General features: G+C 47.5%; 1 protein-coding gene across 1 annotated transcript; it reads right to left on the reverse strand.

The window, feature by feature from the left end:
* Positions 1–696: 696 nt before the first annotated feature.
* LOC142404799 (phospholipase A2-like) lies at positions 697–13,740 on the reverse strand. The gene is made up of 4 exons (XM_075491806.1): positions 13,175–13,740; positions 9,790–9,955; positions 4,013–4,119; positions 697–861 (listed from the first exon to the last, which is right to left on the reverse strand). Exons 1-4 carry the CDS (start codon positions 13,215–13,217, stop codon positions 698–700), a joined length of 480 nt encoding a protein of 159 aa, XP_075347921.1. The 5' UTR covers positions 13,218–13,740; the 3' UTR covers position 697.
* Between the last annotated feature and the right edge of the window lie 8,763 nt (positions 13,741–22,503).

Raw genomic sequence — 22,503 nt, forward strand, 5'->3', positions numbered from 1 at the left:
TGGCAATAGCCTGACATAAGTCTGTTTACCTTTGAATGTGCCTCAGAACTGTCCCCAGTGCTGTGAGGCAGGAACATGAGGGATAAGACAGCTGGCTATACGAGCTAAGAAACACACACACCCCTTCCACAAGAAAGGATGGAGCCCTCCCCTGGGCCAGACTCTGCTTTTCCTTTTGGTAGGAAGCAGAACTCCTCCGAGCGCAAATAAGGAATAAGGAGGCATCCTCCCTCTTTGATGTCCCCACTCCTCCTGCAGGGCCAGGAAAATAAAGTAGGTCACTCTACTTCCCGACTGGCATGCCTTGGGTCTTCAAAGGCCAGTGTATCTTTTCACAGAGATCGATTTTTTTTTTTTTTTTTTACAAACCAGTCCAGCAGAAGTCCCTACATATTTTCTAGATCATGTGCAAATGTGTGGGAGCTGAAGGTCAGGCAATGTGAAAGGACAAAAAAGCCACTTGGTGACTGGTAATATGTTCTCACTGCACTTGCAGACCGAACCCTCCATTTCTGCAAAGGCAGTGATCAGAGCAGGACCTTATCCTTACTTCAGCATGTATTTTACCCTGTCTCTCCTCCCCATAAACCCTGGCCTGATACAAATTTCTCACACCATTGTTAGCTCTGGTAAAAGAGATAAAATTTTATTCCAGCGCCTTCAGATTCAAAGGGTTAGAAGAAAGGTCCTAAAAAAACTATTCTGGCCCCCCATATCTGAAATGGCAGGTGGGATGAGTCTGTCCACATAAAAAGTCTGGCCAGAGCATGAAGTGTGGGTTGTATGGGGCTGCTCCCCAACACTTGGCTGCTTCTTGGTCACACAGGCACACCATTTTTTCACATCGGTCTGTCAGGTTATCTGCAAAAGAAAATGTGAATGGAGGATGAAAAATTCTGTATCGGACAAAGGCAAGAAACAGTTTTAAGAGGAACAATTCTCTAATAAAACAATTTTTAGGGAACAGAGGCTGTGGGAGCAGGAAGAGAGAAGGACCAACATGTCATGTGGTGTGTGGATCTGACCCTCCCCTGTCCCGTCTCTGTCAGCAGGTCTGACCATAACTGTGACCAAGAGCATCAGAAAGTAGCAGCTGAACGTCAGATTGACAATACTGATAAAAATTTGCCCAGCACAGAGCACTCCCTGCTTCTAGAGCTGTGTGAACAATGGGGGGTTAGTTCAGTGGCTGAAGATAAAAAAGAAAATTATTTTAGCTTAGCGAGCTAAAATTATTCCGTTTTCCCTCAGTCAGTCAACTTCCCTTTTAACTCCTCCCTCTGCAAATCAGACCAATTTCAAAAGAAAAAATGCTGCTTTGAAAGGAAGAATGTCCCAGAGGGACATTCGGAAACCTGAGGGTATAGAAGCACCCACTGGGCATCCTTCACTCGTGCTCCGTGAGTCGCTCTCACATCTCTCTGATGACGGCAGAGGAGCCAAGGAACTCCACAGCAGGTTCAGGTACCTGATTTTTATGCGTCAGCAGCTAACGAAGCTGATCAAAATCATATGTATGGAACTGTTTATAATGCAATTATATGACTACATGACTAGGTAAGGACCATAAGGAACATCAAAGCAACTAGCTCAGGTCGCTACATTGCCAATGACTGATTTTAGGTTAATGAATCTCCTCCCACCTATAGGTGGCTTAAATGCAGCCGTTGGGCTAATATTATTTCAAAGCACAGTGCCTTGTTTATTTGAGGCTGCTACTATAGATTATCTAACACCCACCAAACCCTGCACTAGGCAAAGTTTAAAGTGTGCCTTCATGCCAGTGCACATGGGCTTTGCTCCAAAACCAACTGCAAAGAGTACAGGAATCTTTCCAGATTTCAGTGGACTTTGCTGGATCAACCCTGTATGCGATAAATAAGAAGATCCCATATTTCTTAAGCTTGTCTGAAGAGAGTCACATGTTTACTGGTAAAAAGTGTTTCAAGGGTCCCACCGATGACGACTCAGCACTAAGTCAATTTTTTTCTTATCTACCAGTCCTGCCTGATTTCCTCCTTGCCCTCTGCTCCTTGAGTTCTTCCTATGCTGTGCCAACCACTGTCAGTCTAATGTGAGTACAAGAGTCTGGCTTGGCAGTCATTTCTGTTAGAGCAGAATGATTTTTTTTGACCAGCCCCCACACCTTACAACCCTTTCTATACTCCAGATATTTATCGAATGAAATTTGGCATATCTGGCATATGTGATGGCATATCTGGACTGAAAAATATGGTTTTGCCAATTTTTTTTTCATTCCATGAACAAAACTGCCTAACAGTAGCAAAAGGAGGAGAAGTCCCAGGTAAAATGAGTTTCTGTTTAATTTACCTGAAAATATCTGTATTTATGATACAGTGCCAGGCAACAGGCATTTACTTCCTCTTGCATAGAAAGGACAGTGCCAGCAGATCTGCTTCTAATGCTTCTGGACATCATTACCCTAGGCCCAGCAAGCATGCCTGGAAATTTAATTCTTCATCCCTTTTGTTTGAATGGGATCAGACATTATACCTTCACACCTCAGTAAAACCTGCTGTGCTGTAGCCTGGGGTAGGAAATTTGCCTTCAGAATGAGTTTCTATTGTTCCTCCCCATGGGGGATGTCAGGGAAGTGAAGTCTGCGGAGGGCTTGCGGAGAACAGTTGATGGATGCTTCTCAGGCCTTGCCTGGACATCAGTTAAGAAATTAATGGCATTTGTTTAACTAATGCTTGTTAGCCAGGTTGGAGAAACTGCAGCCCAGTGCAGTCTTATGGGACATACTTTGCACATGTCTCATGGACTCAATGATACGTCTCATATCCGCAACTAGGGTTGTTCCTTCACAGCAAAAAGAAACAGGATTTTTTTTCATATAAAAATAGCTAGCAGAAAATATCAGCCAGCTATGGAAATATGGGTAAGTGGGAGGGAGAGCAGTTATACATTAAAGCAATACATTCCTTAGCCAGAACTTTGTATTTAATAGGTTGTTCTGGCACTTGGAGAAGAGCAACTGCAGATGTGTTGTGCCACATCCTGTATCTGCTGGCACATTTTCAGCTGCTGGAGTGGCTGAGGATTGCACCAGTAGGATATGGTCTTCTGACAAGGTAGAAATAGTCTTAATGTTCAAGCAAGTAGCTTTGATGCTATGGGGACAAGTTTTACTCTCACGTGTTTCTTTTCAAACTTTTGAAGTGTTCTACAATGGATTTTACGATCAGGGACATTTTTGAGACTTAGAAATAGAAGTGACAAATTCTAAGACTCAAGTCATCTGGTGTACATCAAAACAAACTGGTGCGAGCCACGGACGGGCTGTGACTGTGCAATTCAAGACCTTGACTGGGTACCAGCTGTAGAGCTGAGCACAGCCTACGCTTGCTGTATGCCTGCGGTGCTCGAGAGCATTCAATTCTGCAAGCTTCAAAATCCCTGCTGGAGCCCTAGGGCTTTAGGCTGGAGCCCCACATGAGGCAGAGATGCAGGATGGTGCCCTACTTAACCTTTCTTGCAGCCGTGCCTAACAGCATGGCTCTTCTCTAGTAGTACATAATGGTAAGAAAAGAGTGGACAGTCCTGCTGGAGGGAGGGCCAAAACTGCCATGGGAGGACCACCCTTGCAGACCATTGCACAGCTGTGGGAAGGCAACGGTGAGGAGCAGGTAATGAGGGCGGGCAGAGAGCCTCCAGAGAGGCATCCGCATCCTTGCCAAACCAAGATGGCTTGTCGGCTCCAAGGTCCCCACTCCACTCTTCAGCCTGGGGAGGACTCAGGTTACCTGGAACGGGTAGTGCTGGGGCTCCAGCATTCCTCCCAGCTCTAGCTGGGGACTCTTGGCAAGCCTAGCCATCCAGGCAAGGGATGGGATGAGAACTCAGAGGAGAACAGAGGTCGCCTAAAGCGGCTTTAAAACCAGCTCAGCATACACAGACCTACCTCTGAGGCCCACAAAGCTCTTAGGTCAGCCTAGCACCTGCGGAGGAGGGAGTGAAATGAACCCAACGCGAGCGAGCATTTCCTTACCGCACTGCACAGCGTTCTGCTCACACACCCACTGGTACTGCTGCGCCTTGGGGCTGCAGCCTTCCTTCTCTGCCTTGTCGTAGCAGCAGTCGTGCCTGTGGCAGCACCTGGGAGAGAATTAAAAATTAGAGTTTGGGCATCCTCCTGCATCTTGCACGTTTTGCTCAGGGTTGTTTGCACATACTTCAGGAGTGCTCCACTCACGCACTGCTCACGACAGCAATGTTTGCCCCAGCCGGTCAGTAAATCATCTGTTGATGAACCAAGCATCCTGGCATCTCTTTGAAAGCTCACATGGCTCAAGAGCTCATTAATACCGTATTTGCTCCCATGACCACCGTGCTGCTTCTTCCAAACTTTTGTCCTCAGAAACACAGGTGTGGTCAACACATGGTAATCCCACAGAAAAGGAGCTGAAGTGTTCCTATGAGGTGCGTGACCATGGCTCACTGGCTTAGGCTTAGACCCATCTCAGAATTTGGAGTCGGGATGCTTTTTGCCTTCCTCAGCAGAACCAAGCAGCTTCATCTCTTCAGTTCACCTGGACCTGCCACATGCTCTTTGGCCCATCCAGTTTCTGAGGCCACAAACTCATCAGCCTCAGTGGTGGGATTCATATCAGTTAACTTCAGATCCCTAAATGTAAACATCTACATTTAAGGCATTGATCTATACTGCCTTTATGCATGTCATATGCATGTCGTGCATGGCACAATTCATATTATCATACTGCAGAGAGCTAACGTAAGTGAAAAACATTGAAAAACATTTGAAAGTGTAATTGTTTTTCATTGATCATAGAGGGAGCTGAGGGTGAATAGCTCAGCTGATGATATCTGCCCTACAGACTAGTCAGTGAGATAATTTCCACTATCGATTACTTCAGAATTTATAGGAAAAGTTGGCCCCGCTTGAATGTTATTCTGGTAGTTTAGTGACTCAAAATATGTCAAGAAAACATTCAGCACTTAGAGAGGTCCCCTGCCAGATAACAAAGGTTGTTTCAGCAAGTATGCAAGGTCAGAGGCTGGAGCCAGAGAGGAGTGATCTCCTGCATTTCCAGAAGCTGTTCCTGAAAGATCACGGGGACACTGCAGAGAAACCGCTCTACTAATTGGGAAGCATTGAGGCAGGCTGATCTTAGGGGTAAATGAAAAGCAGACAGCTTTTAGAGAAGCTCTTGAGTCCTAGACGTGAATGTCTTCAAGAGGTTGATGAGCTGGCCAAAAGGGAGCATGGCTGTGCTGGCTGCCCATAGATTACCAAATCCAGTTGAAGACCTTGATTGTTATCTTCAAGGCCTGAGGCCAGCGTACCTGAAAAGCCAATAAAAATCTGGGATCCATCATTATATCCCTCTGGAAAAGTGGAACAACCCTGCAAGAAGGATAAAGGTCCCTTGTGCAGGAAGCGGGGCTTCTTCAGGGACCCGTCAGGAGCTGCCAGTACCTTACCCGAGAGCTCAGGAGCATCACAAATTTCATCACCCTCTGCTGCAGGAGGATTTTGCCCTTTTAGAAATTGGTTTACGAATATGAGGGCTGGTGGGCTGTGTGAGGTGATAAAGCCCAGGAAAAAAAACCAATTTTTGAAGTGCAAAGAAGAAGATCCACCACTGACGCAGATTTTAATAAAATGACTGGAACTAGATCAGGTGAATCATGTGAAAGAGACAACGGAATCAGACCAGTCAGATCAAATTCAGCCTTCAAGCAACCCCTGCGATTACACACAGCCCGAGTTTAGTCCAGTGTGCTTTCCCTACTGATTGAGCTCCTGATTTCGTAGTTAAAGTAGCAATTTCATCCCACAGCTGAGTCTGCAAACTAAATGCCATTTTTTTCTCAGCTTGCAAAGATGAAACCCATGTGATGATTACAACCAGACTACTCACTGCATTGTGAAACCTAGAAATGTAAGTCAGCAGTAGCAGAGTAGTGTTACCCTCCATGCTGCCTCCACAAAGGACTTCAGAATGGGAATAAGCCCTGTGCGATGTACATAGCTAGAAGTTTTCCCATGAGGAATTACAGCAATTGCTGTAATTGGGAAGAGCTTATTCAGCCCAACTGGTTCTGTTGGACATGACTGCAGTAACCAGCTGTGGGTGAGATCTTTGCTGGTCTGGTAACGCCTCCCTTCTGGGCTTGTCCTGAAGAGGTTGGAAGTGGAAGGCCAAAGGAGAGAAGAATTTGCAGCCTTGTGGAAAGTGTGAAAGTCTCAGCTTTCTCCAACGTTTGAGTCCCTATGCAATGTGTCATATGATACGACAGGGATGGACTATGGCACTGAGCTACAACTGGGGCATATGTCATCTGGAGGAGTTGCTGTAGCCCAGGGCACCCTGGCTAACACACCTGAAGCTGCAGCACAGCCTCGTCCATCCTCAGGGGGATGATAGATAGCAGAGCAGGCCCATCATTGGTGTCTCGTATATGGGGGACAGAGCACACGAGGCCATGGTGGAGAGCCACGAATCAGGCTGAGCTGAGGCGGAGTGCCAGCTGTAGAAATTGTAGGGTTTGTGAGGTCTGGGGAGTGAATCAGTAGTCAAATTCCTAAAGTTGGTGTCAGCGATGGAGGAGCGTGGGGAGGAGGAACAACGCGAAGGTAGACGGGCAAAGGGAGGAGTTAGGAGCCTGTGTGCCAAGGGAATGAAATTGCTCTTCACGGAGAACCAGAGGGAATGAACAGAAAAAGAGGTAGGAGACATGAGAACAGATCTTGGAGGGGGCAAAAGATGGCCTGTGAATCAGGCAAGGACAAGCAAATGAGCACTAGAGAGGTGTGCTAGCTAGCTGTGAGAGCTTGCTGCTCCTTTTCTGGCTTGGAAAAATCAGGGGGATTGCATAAATTCTGCAGGACCACAGGATCTGGTGCACAATTCTGTTTCCCCTTACACCAGTTCCTCCTGATGATACCCATAACTGCAGCGGGGTGACATGTAGCTTACACCGGCACAATGCGAGAAGACTTTGGCTCATATTTTACAAACATCTCTGTCAGATGTGCTGAAAGAACTGCCAGGGAATGAAGAGTGAGGAAACCTATTGTTGTCCTTTGCCACCTTCAGATGGTCCCCTCCCATCTGGAAATGCCCTTTCCTGCTCCTGGGTCAGAGCGTGGTGTTAAGCTTTTAATAACCAAGCTTTTAATAGACCAGTGCAAACAGAGTCAGCCAACACTATGGCAGAGCACTGGTCAACAGGTATGGAAAACAAATGCAACCGTGTCATCTAGTTAGTAAGCAACCTATTCATCACGTCTGGACTACGAGACAGCCCTAACGGCTACAGACAGCTCTGGCTGGCCCACAGGGATCTGCTTGGCCAGACCCCTGCCGTTGAGCAAATGCCATTAAGGTAAGAATTTGTCACGTTGTGTTTGTCACATTAACAGCACTGTCACCGCTGTGTGTCCTTTTGTTTTGCTTTAACTCAGCAGCTGAGGCGAAATCTTACTCTTCCCTATGAGTTTGCCAGGACTTAGATGAGCCATATATGCCACCCTGCCTTTCATGGCATTCGATGTTTTCAGGGAGATGCTGAGCACCTTCAGGTCCTGCTTTACAAAATGGGTGCTGCAGCAATCCAGGGGAACAGAAAGGGGAAGGAGAAACAAATCTATTGACTTTATGCAGAAGAGATGCCATTATGTCTTGAAGTGATGGGACTGTGAGAGTGGAACAAAAGGGAAAAGGTAATTACTGACAAGGCCACATCAACGTCAGTGTGTGGAATAAACCTTATAGAGGATTATCCACTCGATGGCTTTTTTCCTTTTCCTGTGAAAGAGAGGTGCTTAGAAGCACTCTAGCCCTGTCTAGACAGATTGACTGAATTACTCACAAGAAAATTACTCCTTTTGTAAGGGTCTCAGTAACAAACCTGAAAGTGTCAAGGGGGTGAGTAATTTCAAACAGTGTTTGTCACTCATGGCCAGTAGTTTTGCCACTCTGCTTCTTTCTTTTTTAGAATGGCAAATATGGAAAATAATGTGGTCACTTTGACAGGCATGGAGTACTCAACCATACTGATTTTTGCAGTAGTTCTCAGTAACAGATATCAGAAGATTCCTCCAGCAAACATAAAAAGGAAATCTTTAGAGCTAAATCTAGTGGGGCATTGCCGATTCTTCCTAGCTAAGAACCTAACTAAAAACCTTTCTGGGTTTTTTTTTTTTTTTGCAGCCCAGCATTGCAGCTAAGGAATAATAATGAATGCACTTAAAGGATCAAGCTTCCCTTTTACAAACTATCTGGTATTTTGAGGCATTTCCAGCTGCAGAGTCTCATTTTCTGCCGTTAGGATAAAATCCATATCCCATGGAAATCAAACGGCAGGAGAAACACCGGCTGATGAACACGTGGACATATTTTACTCTGTCTCTTTTTCAGGAGTGCTGACCACTCGCGTCTCCCAGGGTCGCCTAAACCTGGGGGTCACTCAGCCTCTACAGAAAACAGCTTTTAGGTGACTCCGCTCAGCCCTTCGGTAAAAGAAGTACTCCAGAGTAGTGAAATCGTGTTTTGCTTTACAGGCCTGATTATGAGAGCTGGTAAAGGGCTAACAAAAATAGTAACCACCTTACAGACACTGCTGTCGATGGTCATAAGCAGGTCAAGAGATATTACTGACAATTAAAAGAAATCTCTACACCTGAAAGCTATGACACTTTGTAGGCAGTTACTCATCATTTGTAAGTTCCGTATTGACTGTTTCATAGATGAAATGTTTCATAGATACAAACCAGGGATGTGATGGGAGGGCTTTGGGAGTGAAACGTCTAGCTGCATTAATGAAGACAACTCCACTAGTTTTAAGGGACACCTGCTCTTTCACGCTCACAGAGGAGTTGGTCTTTAACCTTGGCATCTTTTCCTCCTTTTTTTCTCTTTTTCTGTCCTGCCAATTCAGCAAAGTTTGGTTTTGTAGCAGTGTGAAATGTCTCCAACAGCTGGGTATTCTGGGAAGCTCAGTTTCCTTCCCTGTGAGCTACACACTTCCTTCACCCCTACTAAAAGCAGCGCTTGCTCATTGGTAACACCTGGCCTGTTGACTGTAGATAAACAGATAGACCTGTCTGCTCTGTCTTTGAGGTTTCAAACCAGACAAGATTGCAAATAACGGGCTCAGAGCACACAAGAGACCACCATGCTCAAGATTTACATGTATGCTAATGGCAAAGCACAAGAAAGAAACCTTTGATTGCAACACCTCCTAGATTCATTGCTTTTAGGCTCGGGAATAACAAGCACAGCATCTTCCCCACTAACAAAGAAAAGGAGAAATAACACCATGCTCTCCCTGTTGTTGTTCATCCTTGACTCAGCGTGGACTAACAGGTTTGATTACTCCTTGCAATGACCTGGATTTCTTCCAGAGGATAAACAGTGATAGTCGCATCCTTGCCACTTTCAGGACCTGGATGAAATAACCCTCCAAATACCTTGATCACTCCCCTTTCTTCAGGCAGGGCTTGCTCTCTAGGAAGAAACAGGCAGCTATTTCAGGAAATCATATCCTAGTTTCTCCTTTGCCCTCCACCCCGCATAGTACAAGGTCCCAAGAGCTTTGGTCTCATCCAGAAGGTGGCTAAACCCTCATTCAAATCCCAAATGATACATGGGTCCTCACTCACAATTCCCCAGTGCTGTTCATATATACTGAGTTCCCTCTTCACAAGGCAGCAACGAGTCCGTGGAGTCACACTAGTACAAACAGGGAAGAGTGGGGAGGTCTGCACTGCTTTGGACACACAGTTGAGGTTCTTCTTACCAGTCTGTTTTATCTCTAGGCCAGCCTTGTCCTCCCAGTCCACAGTAGCATCCGTAGCCAATATATGCCAAGGGAGACCGTCCCGTGCCACACGATATAGCTCCTGCCAATTCGATGATTCCTCGGGTGTGCAGTGAATGGGATTTTCCCAAAGCACCTTCCCAAACTGCAAAGACAGGACATGGCTACACACAAGGACTAAACATGCCTGACACTGATTTTCTTAAAGTCCTTAAAGGGGGAGATTTTGGTTTTGACTGGTTGTTGGGTGCAGCCTTGACAATCTAATTAGCCATGACATTCAGCCCGCAAAGGGGACTCTGCAGGGGCCTTACCTGCGGGCTGGGATAACCACGAGGCAGATGCAGAAATACCCAAGCAGGCTATTCAAGCAATTCAAGCTCAATTCAAGCCAGACTTACCAGCTCTGGTGCGCTAGCGTGTGATTGCAGCTATATTGCACCTGGGAGCAGTGTGCCCAGTTTTGCACGTCACGGAGCCCGAGCTGTTAAGCTTTGCAGGGCCTGTGCCAGCACCATGCAGAGCCAGCTGGGCTTCACTGCACCCCAGAGCTCACAAACCTGGGAGAGCTTACTAGCTACGCTGTGGTCCTGAGTGGGATGCGAAGCAGCAGAGGACAAGCACACAACCAGACCTAACCTGGGCTCTACAGAAAAAAATGAGGTTTCTATGTTGCCCAAGATGTCTTACGTTATCCAAGCTTCCCCTACTATTCAGGACATTTTAACCCATTCTCCAGATGGCAAAAAGCTGACAGTACTATTAATTTGCATAGAGGGACAGCTACAAGTCCCTGAGCCTGTAAGGTATACTTTGTCAAGGACAGAGTGCCTACGTTAGCCAAGATGTATGTATATCGGCTTTCTTTTGAGCATTTGGAAGTGCTGGCAACACTTACATCCGCTTCCGTTATTACATTCCATTTAAGTCGTAACGTCAGGTTGGCTGCATGAATTTGGGAAAAAAGAAAAAAAGGAGCTCTGTGTCAGCTGAAGTGTGCGGATGGCCACCCAAACCAGCCTGGAGTTTTTTGAGTCACAAGTCTTTCCAACGGTGTTGTGATTTCACGTGTTAATTTGCAACTTTTGTAGAAACCTCAGACTCTACCTTGCAGTAACGATTACAAAAACCAAGAGTACCCTGCCCCTAATACTCACGCCACTGTGATGCTCAGCTGCAAATGTTGATGCTTATCATGTTCACGCTAGCAACAGATAGGAGTATTTATTGCCTGAGTTCACTGTGGAGGACCAAGTGCACTTTGCACTGCTCTATCGTGCATGGCAAAGCCACTCACCAGCAGCACCAAACCCCTCAGACTGACTGCCTAACCCATCCGCTTGTGCCACCCGTGCACAGCGGCTCTGAAAAGAAAAGCCTGCCAAAATGGGGGGACTTTGCGGCACGCTTGGATGAAGAGGGAGGTGACGCCTGGGAGCTGGGAACCCGCCACCGAAGTTGCTTTGCCGCCTGCCCCCGGCTATTGCAGCATGCTTGACCTCTTCAAAGTGCTGTGCAAACACAGACTAATTAATCCCCTAAACCACCCGAGGACTCAATACTATTATTAAAACAGTTGCTTTCCTTTTAAAACCTAGCTTCTAATCCCCTTGCTTGGGCCTCTCCCTGCATCTCCGGGGCTGGCTGACCCTCCTAGCCCCATCCAAACCCCAGCGAGGACAAGGAGGGTCTCGCCCCGTGAAGAACAAGGCAGGGCTTTGCTCCCCTTCTGCAGCCCGAGCCCCCAGCAGGAACGAGCGCTGCCCTCCACCATTTTTGCCCCGGCAATCGGTGCCTCGGGCTGTCCCAGCGCGGGGTTTCGTACAGCCTCCTTATGCTTCCCGGGGCATTCCTCGGGGATTAAATGCACATTCCTGAAAAAGTAACCACGCTGCTCACCTAAACACTACTTGAGTGTTCAGGTTTCGTGCTAAAAACACATTACACGGGTGTTATTTGAAACTAAAGAGACGACCTATTTCCCTTGTCTAAACAGCGGGGCTCCGGCGTTAGAAAGGGGCTCAGCTCTCAGGCACCCCAGGGGAAATCACAAGCAGTGAGCTGCTCTGGACTTTGGGTTAAAAATCATGCTTTTTCAACCTGTTGCAGTTTGCAGACCCTGAAAATGTTCCAATGGAGACAAAAACTTCTTTGTAGGCATTCAGGCCTCCTGATGAGCAGCTTGCATTTTTTTTTAGCTGTCTTTTGCTGACCTCTTCAGCCAGGACTGGTGGACTTGGTCTGTTGGCCACTGGCTGGAAATGGCCGAGGCTGGTGCAAGGTAACTGCACCTCACCCAGAAGAAGGAAGGCCATTCTTCTTTTGGGGATATCTCTGAGGATCAAGGAACTGTAATTACAGTGCAGAGCTGCTCATGAAATTGGAGAGAAAGCCCCAAAGGGAACTGAGTCCAAAAGAATCAATTGGTGTGCTTAGGGCTGCGTGCTCTGCAAGAGCTTGAAATAACGCGGGCATCCAGGCAGCCTCTGATGTTCCTGTTTCATTCTTTGAAAGCTGGCTGGGTTTTGAGCCGATGGCGGGTCACTGCAGCCGAGAGGTCAGCCCCAGCAAGTATGTTTCAATACTCAGTTGCACAGCTAATAACTTGACCAAGAACTGAAATAGCTTTTTCTATGCTGGGCAGCCAAGCCAACGCAGTTGGGAAAGCCTTGAAAAAGTCTGAGTTTCCACAACAGCCTGCATTTAGCCACATCTCCCATTAGGAGCATGGCCCATCATTAGTTATATACTAACAGGGCACCTTAGCAGAGAACTTACCTGCAGGGAGGTGAGCGGAGGTCGATCTGACAACTTACACTTTCTATTTCCTGCTTAAACGGGCAGCCTTTGCTGTAGATTAAGGTAAGGTTTTGGTTTTCATTTTAAAACTGTACTGCAAGTATAACCTCAGACCTGCCCGTTTAGTGTCGTGTTGCCTCTGTGTGTAGGGGCTTTATGTTAGCAGACATTTATGGCTTTTTTTAACAGGCTTTTTAAAAATTATTTTAAATTCAGATGAATTGAAAACTGCTTACTCCCCAGTCACTGGTATAAAAAGAGGGTATTTCTATGAAGAAACACAGATGCCAACAACTTTGTAGCGGAAAACTATCCAAAAAGAAAATGACCCGTGTTTATACAGCCCCAGCTACGTAAACCGCCAGGGAAGCAAAGCGGCAGACAGCTCGCTCACACATCCCCTCGCTATACGGTTGAAAAGAGTCGAGCAGCGCTTTTTTTCCTCCCTTGGCCAAACCACGCTGAGGTGCCTGCTGTGAAGCAGGCAAAGCTGCCGGCAAGGGGAGAGGCTGTCCTGGGACGGGGGAGGCATGGGGAGGGAGAGGGACCGAAAGGTGGTACTCACCTGCCTGAAGCAGCATCAGCCCCAGCAGCAGGTGGGAGCCCATGGGCCGATCGCTCCCGCACTCCTGTCTGCACGCCGGGGTTCAGCCACCGGGGCGGCCGGCAGCACCTCACCGTGCTGCCAAGTGAGCCGAGGTGTGGGTGTGCTTCACAATCTTCCCGGGCCGCTGCTCCAGGGTTTATATATACGTGGCTCCGAGCCCGTCTGAAGTGAAACACCCTCTTCTGCGACGTCCCTGAGCCCCAGCCCGGGTCCAGTCCGTCCCCGCAGCGGGCTCCTTGCTGCACGGGGAGAGGGCGAGGGCTGGCTCTGTTTGCCCAGCATCGCCTTTGGGAGGGAGGGACCGCTGGAAGGGCATTAGGCTGGCGGTCCCCGGGACAGCCCCAGACACCCAGGCACTAAGCTGGGCTCCTTCTTTAAGCTGTTTGCTTACAGACCCTGGTTAACCTCTGAGTATCTGTGGAAAAGGGAAGCCTGCAACCGGGCTTTCTGTGGCTTGGGCTCGCTGCTGTGGCGTCCCCCTGGCAAGGATTTTCTCTTTTTATAGATGACTCTTTCCAGGGTAATTTTTTTTTTTTTAAATTATCTTATTTTAAGACTGATTCTTTTTCATGTTTAAAAAAGAAGAAACAAAACTATAAAAATCCAACAGAAAGAATACTGTTAGGTGCAAGTATCCAATTATAAACTGACCAACAGAGCTAATTCTGCGCCACTCCCGAGGGAAAAACACCCTCTTGGCCTGTTGCTGCACCTGACCGAGACCAATGGCTTTCCTGAAGACTCGTCAGTATGTGGGTCCCAGCCACGGCAATAGACCAGCAGCTGGGGACAGTCCCCTGGGGCCACCCGGTGACACCGGGTCGGCAAGGTGGCCCCCCGGTCACGCAGCCTCCGCTTGTGCGGGGCAGCAGGCGATGCGAGCGAGAGGGATGGACATAGTTATTTTGCCTTCGGCATTGAAACAGCTTCACCCAGCCTTCCAGGGCTTTAAAACTCCTGCCTCGCTTGGTACAGCAGCCATCTGCCTTGTTGGGGTCTGAGCACCTGCCCCTTCCCCGGTGTGGGCACGGTGGGCAGGGCTGGCTGCTCTGCGGGGAGGGAGAGGAGGGGAAGCGAGCTGCTTTGCCCCTTCCCCTGCACAGCAGCCCCCCTTGCCTGAGTTCCCCATGGTAAAGCTGTGCCTCCCTTCCTAATGGCATGGTTTTAAATATTTGCTTGCTAAATATTGGTACTTGAATCAAAGGTCAGCAGCAAGTCTTTTACGGGGCTGCCTTCCACTGAGACCAGCCCTGCGGCAGCAGCTGGCACTCTTCGCCGAGCAAGTTTTCAAGATACAGCATAGATCGGGTGCCTTTGATACAGGGCAAACGAGATGGCAGAATTGGATGAATCTCATGACAACTGTGAGCCCAAAATCCCCTGCCCGTCACGGCCCCTGCGATGCGTGCTGGCAGCAGGCGAGGGAGGAGGGCGAGGCGAGTGCCCCAGCTCCTCCGCGACGTCGGAGGGGCCGAGGAGGAGCCGTGCAGCTTACACCTCCGTCCTCGGAAACTCCCTTTAGTAATCATACATTTACTCGAGTAATAATGCCAAATCCTATGTACGTGAGCTGTTGCTGGCTAATATTTAACCTTAAGAATATAAGTTTGCGGAAGGAGGATGCTGGAAGGGTGGGTGTGCCGTATTCAAGGGTTCTGTGGATTCAGGTGCTCCAAATGAGAAGTGCGAAGAAGTAGTCAGGCTTTAAAGCATCGTGTGGGGCCTGGCTGAACAAGATGCCCTGTTAGAGCAAGCTCCATCCCTGACAGGTACCTGGCAGGCCCCATTCTTAAGTGGGGACCAAGGAGGAGGTGTGAGGAACCTCTGCAGATGCTTTATGGGATTCCTGGGGTCCCCGAGCCCAGGGAAATGCCTTTGAGTTGCCCGAAGTGTCCACTCTACTACTTGGATTTATCAGAGTCATTTCGGTTTGAAAACCTACATTTAATCTTGTTCTTTCAAAGCCTTCCTGAATTACAAACCTGATCAAATTATAAATTTTGATTTGTATTTGATTTATATAACTGTGGTCTGATTATAAATTTTCAGACCACAGTTTAATTCTGTTCTTCCCTTTCTCACAGCCCCCTGCACCCCAAATAACAGATGAGGTTTCTGTCCCCAGGTCAGCAATAAATAAAGAAATAGAGAAAGAAATACAGAAATACAGACCCCTTTGATAGCCAAATGTATCTGCAATGTTGGAAGAAGACTTCTGCAGGATATTAGGGAGGGATGCCCAAATCCAACCTTAAAATGGAAAGCAGAATTAATGTATTGTTTCCTTATGATTGTTTCACACTGCTGACTGGTTGAGTTTGTTATTTATCTCCGCAATTACTGTTGCCCGAGTTAATCAGCATATTTATTAAATAGTATTAAGTGCTAATCGTGGTCTTACTATGTTATGGCAAGTGCACTGGGATCAGGAGGGCATTTTTATTACTGTTTAGGGAAACAAAGTTAACTCCCTGATTCTGCCCCTTTGCGTGCATTTTGCACCTTACCTGCTCGAGCTCCACTTCTCACTAGCAGCAAGAGGCAGGACACGGGGTGTTGGATATCTTCTCAGCAAACACAGCTATACAGACTCCTGGCTGTCCGAAACTGCATAGGGAATAAACTTACTTTGAGCCTCAGGTCACTTGCATGGGGCAATCAATCCATACTGTTGGAGGGCTATTTCTTCAGATGAACTAGCTCTGTTGAAAATAGAGTTCCCTTGGTTTGCACCAGCAAAGCAGCTGGCCCTCAGGGATGGTACTACCTCATGCTATCGGGCTCCTTATTGTTGAAAGAGACTATTAGGGAAAAGTCTTCAGCTGAAGGGGAGAAGAATTTATAAGGACTCCACATTTTTTAATGACGTTTACCCAGTGAGGTTCAAGACGTCAGATGTTCTTGTAGAAGCCAGGCTGTCCTTCATCCCAGAGAGGCTGTTCTTCCTCAAATGAAATACCCAGTCATCTCTGTGGATGTCACCACCAACCACAAGAAGAGGTCTCTGGTCAGCACCAGCAGATTCAGTGATGTGTTTGCTGCCCAGGCCAAGGGCTTTTCCCGCGAGGGGCAGAGGAAGCTTTCCTGCAATACCACGGGGCTTTACAGGTTCCCTAAAGGAACTGCCCCTGCAAAGACTGCTTTGTAGGAGGATGACTAAAGAGGCTGAAGGATACAGAATGACAGTTTGGGTAGTGGGAGTTAGAAGAGGAAATCAGTTCTAAAGGGAAACAAACTCCACATTACCTGTTCAGAGGGAAAAAATAAACATATCTTAAGACTGCCACATGATTTGTGGTGACATAACCAGTTACGGAAGCAATAGCGTTAATATAACAACATACTAAGTAAACAGTGTTATTTAATATCATCTTGCATGGAAGGTCTGTCCATGCTTTAGTGATGATGCAGCCTAGTCAAACTTTGATGAGGAAAGACAACATTATTATTATTTTCAGTCCCAAAAGAAAAATTTTAAAAGTGGCTACTGGTTTGAGGGTGTCCAGTATGTATCTCCTTGAGCTTCACTGCTGCTGTGCACCAGGTCTCATCTTGATGGTGGCATTTCTGAATAGTGAAGCTGGATGGCTCCAGCCTGCAGCACCCTGTCAAAGTCAGTGCCTGCTTTTGTCTATGGTCAGGCACACACCCACACCCATACCCACACCCACACCCACACCCACACCCACGCCCACACCGACCCCTCCGGTGACGAAGAAGTAAGGCCACCTCTCTCGGGCTTTTGCTGTGGCAGTTTTCTCCCAGCACAGTCTCAGAAGGTGCTGTCTCCTGAGCTGACTGTGTGGGCCTTTCCCTCAAAAGTCATTTCCACATGAAATGTGCCCCTTCTGCACACTTGCTCGCACTCCTCCCATGAAGGAGTGGACCTCATGGTCTACAGGTATAATGCTGCTGGAAGGCAGGCAGGCAGAGCTGACATGAGCCCTGCGTTTGGGATAAAGGAAGTGATGGATTGTCGAAGAAGGGGGGTGATGTGAGGTGCTGAGGGAGCAGTAGCTTCTTCCTTATGAGCATTGCTGGATGTGGGGTAAACGTTGTGGGCCACGTGCCAGGGAAGAGCTACAGCACCCTGGCAGGCTCCTTTCCCTCCTCACGGCTGTCTCCAGCCCTCGTGAGGATCTGTTACCCCTCAAGCTCCGTTCATAACACACGAAACCCAGAGCTGCATCCCTTCACATATACCTTCCCCAAGGCACGGGGAGAGGAGACACGACCCGTGGAATGGAAATGGGGTGCAGGTGTCCTCTCGTTGTCCTCCTGCTCTCTCATTAGGTGGAGAGAGGTTGTGAGGGAGCGCAGTCACTGCGTGGGGGGGCCGGCCCAGCTGCCTCATTCTCTTGTCACTGGAAATGTCAAGACTTTTCTGACTTTAACAATCTTCTCATCTCAAGTGTTAGTGACCCTATAATGCTCAGGCCTTCAGAAGTATCCATTTCCTAGTCTGGTCTGCCTGTATGCAGAGCAAGCAGTCGTTCTGTTGCCTGCAGGACAGGCTTACTTGGGAACGGAGAGGCTCTTGTGTCCTCCAGAAACCGTCGAGCTTTGGTGGACATCTCATAACCTAGTGCATCTCTCAGGGCAATGGGGCCATGACCACAAAAAGGTTTTCAAGACTGCAACGTCCCTTGGCCACAGGTAGGCAGGACATCAGAAACACAGCATGCCCTGGCAATGCAGAGCATGCTGCCATCACCACCTGGGGACATTGCCATGGGTACAAACCAGGGAGAAGAGCATCTCTTTGAAGAAGAGCTCTTTGAAGAAGAGCATCTCTTTGGCCGGTCACAACCGGTGTTCCCTAGGGCTCTGTGTTGGGGCCAGTTCTGTTTAAAATCTTTATCAATGATCTGGATGAAGGGATCCAGTGCACCCTCAGTAAGTTTGCAGATGACACCAAGTTGTGCGGGAGTGTTGATCTGCTTGAGGGTAGGCAGGCTCTGCAGAGGGACCTGGACAGGCTGGATCGATGGGCCAAGGCCAATTGTATGAGGTTCAACAAGGCCAAGTGCTGGGTCCTGCACTTGGGTCACAACAACCCCATGCCACGCTACAGGCTTGGGGAAGAGTGGCTGGAAAGCTGCCCGGCAGAGAAGGACCTGGGGGTGTTGGTTGACAGCCGCCTGAATATGAGCCAGCAGTGTGCCCAGGTGGCCAAGAAAGCCAATGGCATCTTGGCTCGTATCAAAAATAGCGTGGCCAGCAGGACTAGGGAAGTGATCGTCCCCCTGTACTTGGCACTGGTGAGGCCGCACCTCGAATACTGTGTTCAGTTTTGGGCCCCTCACTACAAGAGGGACATTGAGGTGCTGGAACGTGTCCAGAGAAGGGCAACGAAGCTGGTGAAGGGTCTGGAGCAGAAGTCTTATGAGGAGCGGCTGAGGGAGCTGGGATTATTTAGCCTGGAGAAAAGGAGGCTGAGGGGAGACCTTATTGCTCTTTACAACTACCTGACAGGAGGTTGTAGAGAGGTGGGGGTCGGTCTCTTCTCCCAGGTAACAAGTGATAGGACGAGAGGAAATGGCCTCAAGTCGAGCCAGGGGAGGTTTAGACTGGATATTAGGAAATTTTACTTCCCTGAAAGGGTTATCAAGCACTGGAACAGGCTGCCCAGGGAAGTGGTTGAGTCGCCATCCCTGGAGGTATTTAAAGGACGTTTGGATGAGGTGCTTAGGGACATGGTGTAGTGGTGGTCTTGGTAGTGTTAGGTTTACGGTTGGACTCGATGATCTTAAAGGTCTTTTCCAACCTATACGATTCTGTGATACTGTGATTCTTTGGAGCCACGTTGAGCACTGCCTGTAGTGATGCAAAGGGATGGGTGAAAACTGTCATGCCTTATCAGCTGAGCACCCTTAGACAGTTGGCTCTCGTTTTAGAGCCCTGGTGACACTTCCACTTAAAAGAGAGGATATATTACCAGAATTGAAGTACACCTAAAACAGGAACAGGCTGAATAAAAGCATCTTATTTAAATACTGACACCATCTCGGGCTGCTTAGTTTGTGAGATCCACCAAGAGGCTGGGCTGCTTCATCCCATAGGAGGCCCAGGGAACACACATACACGGAGATGAATATACACTCTGACATCCAAGACAAGTTCCTGAAATGCCTCTGTGTTCCCTGAAAAGGAATGGCTAACATAAATGTCTGTGTCCGTTTAACAGGAACCCCTGTCAGAGACAAAGCTGGAAGACCTGTGATACCAGTTTGTACCAATGACACCCCAAGATTCATGATACTCATCCAGACTCTGAAGCCCATTAAAATACTTGTTTTGAGGTGTCAGTGTTTTGAAGTCTGTTGTTTAAATTCATGGGCAGCCTTCAACAGAGCAGAGCAAAATTACATTTTTCTTTTCTGGTTGTCAAGATAATGCAAACAGAGGTGTGTTCATAGCTCCTCCTGGGAGACAGAGGAAGGGATGGCCTGGGTGGGGAATGCGTAATACAGGTCACGAGCACATAAAATTCTTATTCCACCTTTGCAAGTACATTTCAACCCTGACTACTCTAGACCACCATCCACACTCAGCTCTGCCAGTATTTTCCAGTGCTGCCTGTCTATGTAGTCTGCTGTGCACTGAATCATCTCCTCCAAATGCCATCTGCTTTAGCTTCTCATTTCCCCATTGTTCAGGCTTAATCTTTCTTTTTTTCAATTGCTAAAAGGTTTCCTGCTTCTGCACTTGTCATCTCACACTTCTCTCCTTCCACCTTTTGTCCAAACTTAGCACTTTCACCTACAAGATCATAAATAGCTTGAAGACTCACGCTGGTACTGTCTCAAGCCGCAGGTACCAACAGAGACAGAAAAGTGCTTTTTTATTGAAGGCCTCAATTCATAACAGCAGTCGGTCCTGTCTAGATCATGGAGCACCTGGGAGCTCTGAATATTCCACTTTTAAGACGACAGGCAATTAGAGACTTCCTGAAGAAAAGGAGATATATGTTACACTACCTCCACTCTGTTATCTGGATTGCTTTACTATGATGCATCCAGTGTGCAGACCAGTGTCTTTTATGTTTGATACCTGAGAATATAAAAAGAAAGCCAATAACGGGCTAAATTTTAGCCCATTAGTTTACTCCTACGGGAAATGTGAAATTGAGCATTCCCTGAAGGTGCTACTATGATGATTCACAATCTGCTTTCCTGTAGCCCTGTTGAAAGTTGGCCGTGACCTCAAGGTTACTGCTGTAGATTTATTAGGAAGGGCACTGGAGAACCAGGGTTTAGCTGCTCCCTTTTCTTGCCATCAACCAGCGCTGCACATGGCAAGTTTTTCAGTGTTCCTGGAATCCCTCTGCTGTTAGTCAGGCCAGGCTTTTGTTAACCTCTACAGAGACATACGATTAAGTTTATATTTATTGAAGTAAATTCTTCTTTACTATTTCCCAATCACAATCTGAATTATCAAGCCCAAGTTCAAATACTGTACTCTGCTTGCACAGTTAATACCGTTTCATGGGCCCTTCAAACCCTCTCTCTTCCTCTACATGCATACACCCCTGCACCAAGACTCATATTTGCCACCACCTCCTTGTTTTTGTTTCATGACTCATCACCTCTTCACTGCTGTGGAAATTGTTGTCTTCTGGGTTTCATATTTGGTATATAAAAAGGTTTGGAAAAAAAGGAAAGGAAAAAACATCAGGATAGTCAAAAGAGCTCCACCTTTCAGGAGGAAAAGAGGAGACGGCTCTGCAGTTTGTTCTGCTGGGGAGGCAATGCTCTGAGCTGGTCACCGTGGTCACTTAGTTGGTTTGTGTTTCTTTCCTCTCTGACCAGCCCCCAGCTGAGGGCACGCCGCGCGTATTACATCTCATCTTCAGGCTTTGTGCTTTTAGTGGGTAACTGACCACATCTGCGGTCCCAGTGCCAGTCCTTTTCTCCCTAAGATGACAAGGATTTACCTGATCAAAGCCCGTACCTTTGTGCCCAAGGACAGGTCAGGTGAGGGTTGGATGCCGAATAGTTTAGTGCCTCGTGTGACCAACAGCCCTCAGGCCATAGTGAGGAACTGCCCACAGGGGAAGCTCCCAGCCCCAGAGATCTCCTCAATTCCCAGTAAAACTGCCTCTTGTACGCTGAGCAAATAATCCTGACAAGGCATTTTGGTTATGTTTCCATGTAGTCTTTTGCTTACTAGTATAGGAAGATTTCAACCTTTACCTGGCTCATCTGGCTGTTTCTCATACCAGTCCTGGTACTTACAGTAAACTTAGGACCACACTGAAGGACATAGACAGTGTAATTAAAATTTTAAGTGCTAATTTATCATTAGTATGTTGTTGGCTGTGATGTGGTGGAATGAGATAGCAGGCTGCGGCTGCCGAAATGCCTTATCGCTTCGTGGATAGCAGTCACCGCTTGGGAGTTCAGGAGTTCACCCAGTACCCAGCACACCAAGAAACTGCCTACAATAAGAATGCTTATATAGTTAGCAGGAAAAAGATCTGCAGTGATGAAGTACTGGGTAAATTCATGTAGGGTGTTTGGCCTTCTAGGCTGGGCAGCAAGGAGTAGGTCAACTCCATACAGCCCTAGTTAAAATGGCTACATTCAACTTCAGTGCATTTTCCCACAGTTAAGCCACTCATCCTGCTCACTTTGCTCCGTTGTACATTTGGAAGTTGTGTATTTTCATTGTCTCTTTTTGCGTCTTATCCCCATGCATATAGCCCACTGGACATCAAGTCCCTGATCTCTATCACAGTCATACTTGCACAGTAAGCAGCATCCCTCTCTGCCTGGAGGCATTCTTGTTCCAAACAGCTCTGATACGTATTGCAATGAGCTTCTGAACTCTCTGACATAAGATTTATTGAAGGTTTCAGTATTTTCATAAGTGATGCTATATTGGACACTCAATCCATAGTGATATTTTGAAACACATAAGAAGTTGAGGCTTCTCTCTAGTCAGAAGAACAAGTGTGAACACTGGTAAAGCTCATGCCACTTCTTTGCCCACTCACAGTTTCTTCCTGGCTTCTGCCTGGAAATTAGCTCACAGGTGGCTTGATTGATATTTACTCCTACTTCTATTGGACTGAGGACATAGATTTGTTTGGTTCTCAAATTCTCCTGTTGGGCAAGCAGCATATTACAATATGACAAGAGCTACAGACGTGGGCTTTTTGTGGTGACTTTTCCAGACTTGTGCCATAGACCCTGGTGATGAGCAGGTCTGCCACGTATAATGTTGCACTTATTCCTCAAACATTTTAGTTTTGCTTTATTGGCTCCTTCTAGGAGACACAAGAA

This window comes from Mycteria americana, chromosome 1, assembly GCF_035582795.1.
Source record: "Mycteria americana isolate JAX WOST 10 ecotype Jacksonville Zoo and Gardens chromosome 1, USCA_MyAme_1.0, whole genome shotgun sequence".
Lineage (NCBI taxonomy): Eukaryota > Metazoa > Chordata > Aves > Ciconiiformes > Ciconiidae > Mycteria > Mycteria americana.

Bases quoted from the DNA above. Each gene is read 5' to 3' on its own strand.
- LOC142404799 (XM_075491806.1), bottom strand. From the start codon at position 13,217: ATGGGCTCCCACCTGCTGCTGGGGCTGATGCTGCTTCAGGCAG. The intron at 9,956-13,174 runs GTGAGTACCACC...CTGTCTTTGCAG, and splicing joins GCTGATGCTGCTTCAGGCAG to TTTGGGAAGGTGCTTTGGGA. The intron at 862-4,012 runs GTAAGGAAATGC...TTTCTTTTGCAG, and splicing joins GCAGAACGCTGTGCAGTGCG to ATAACCTGACAGACCGATGT.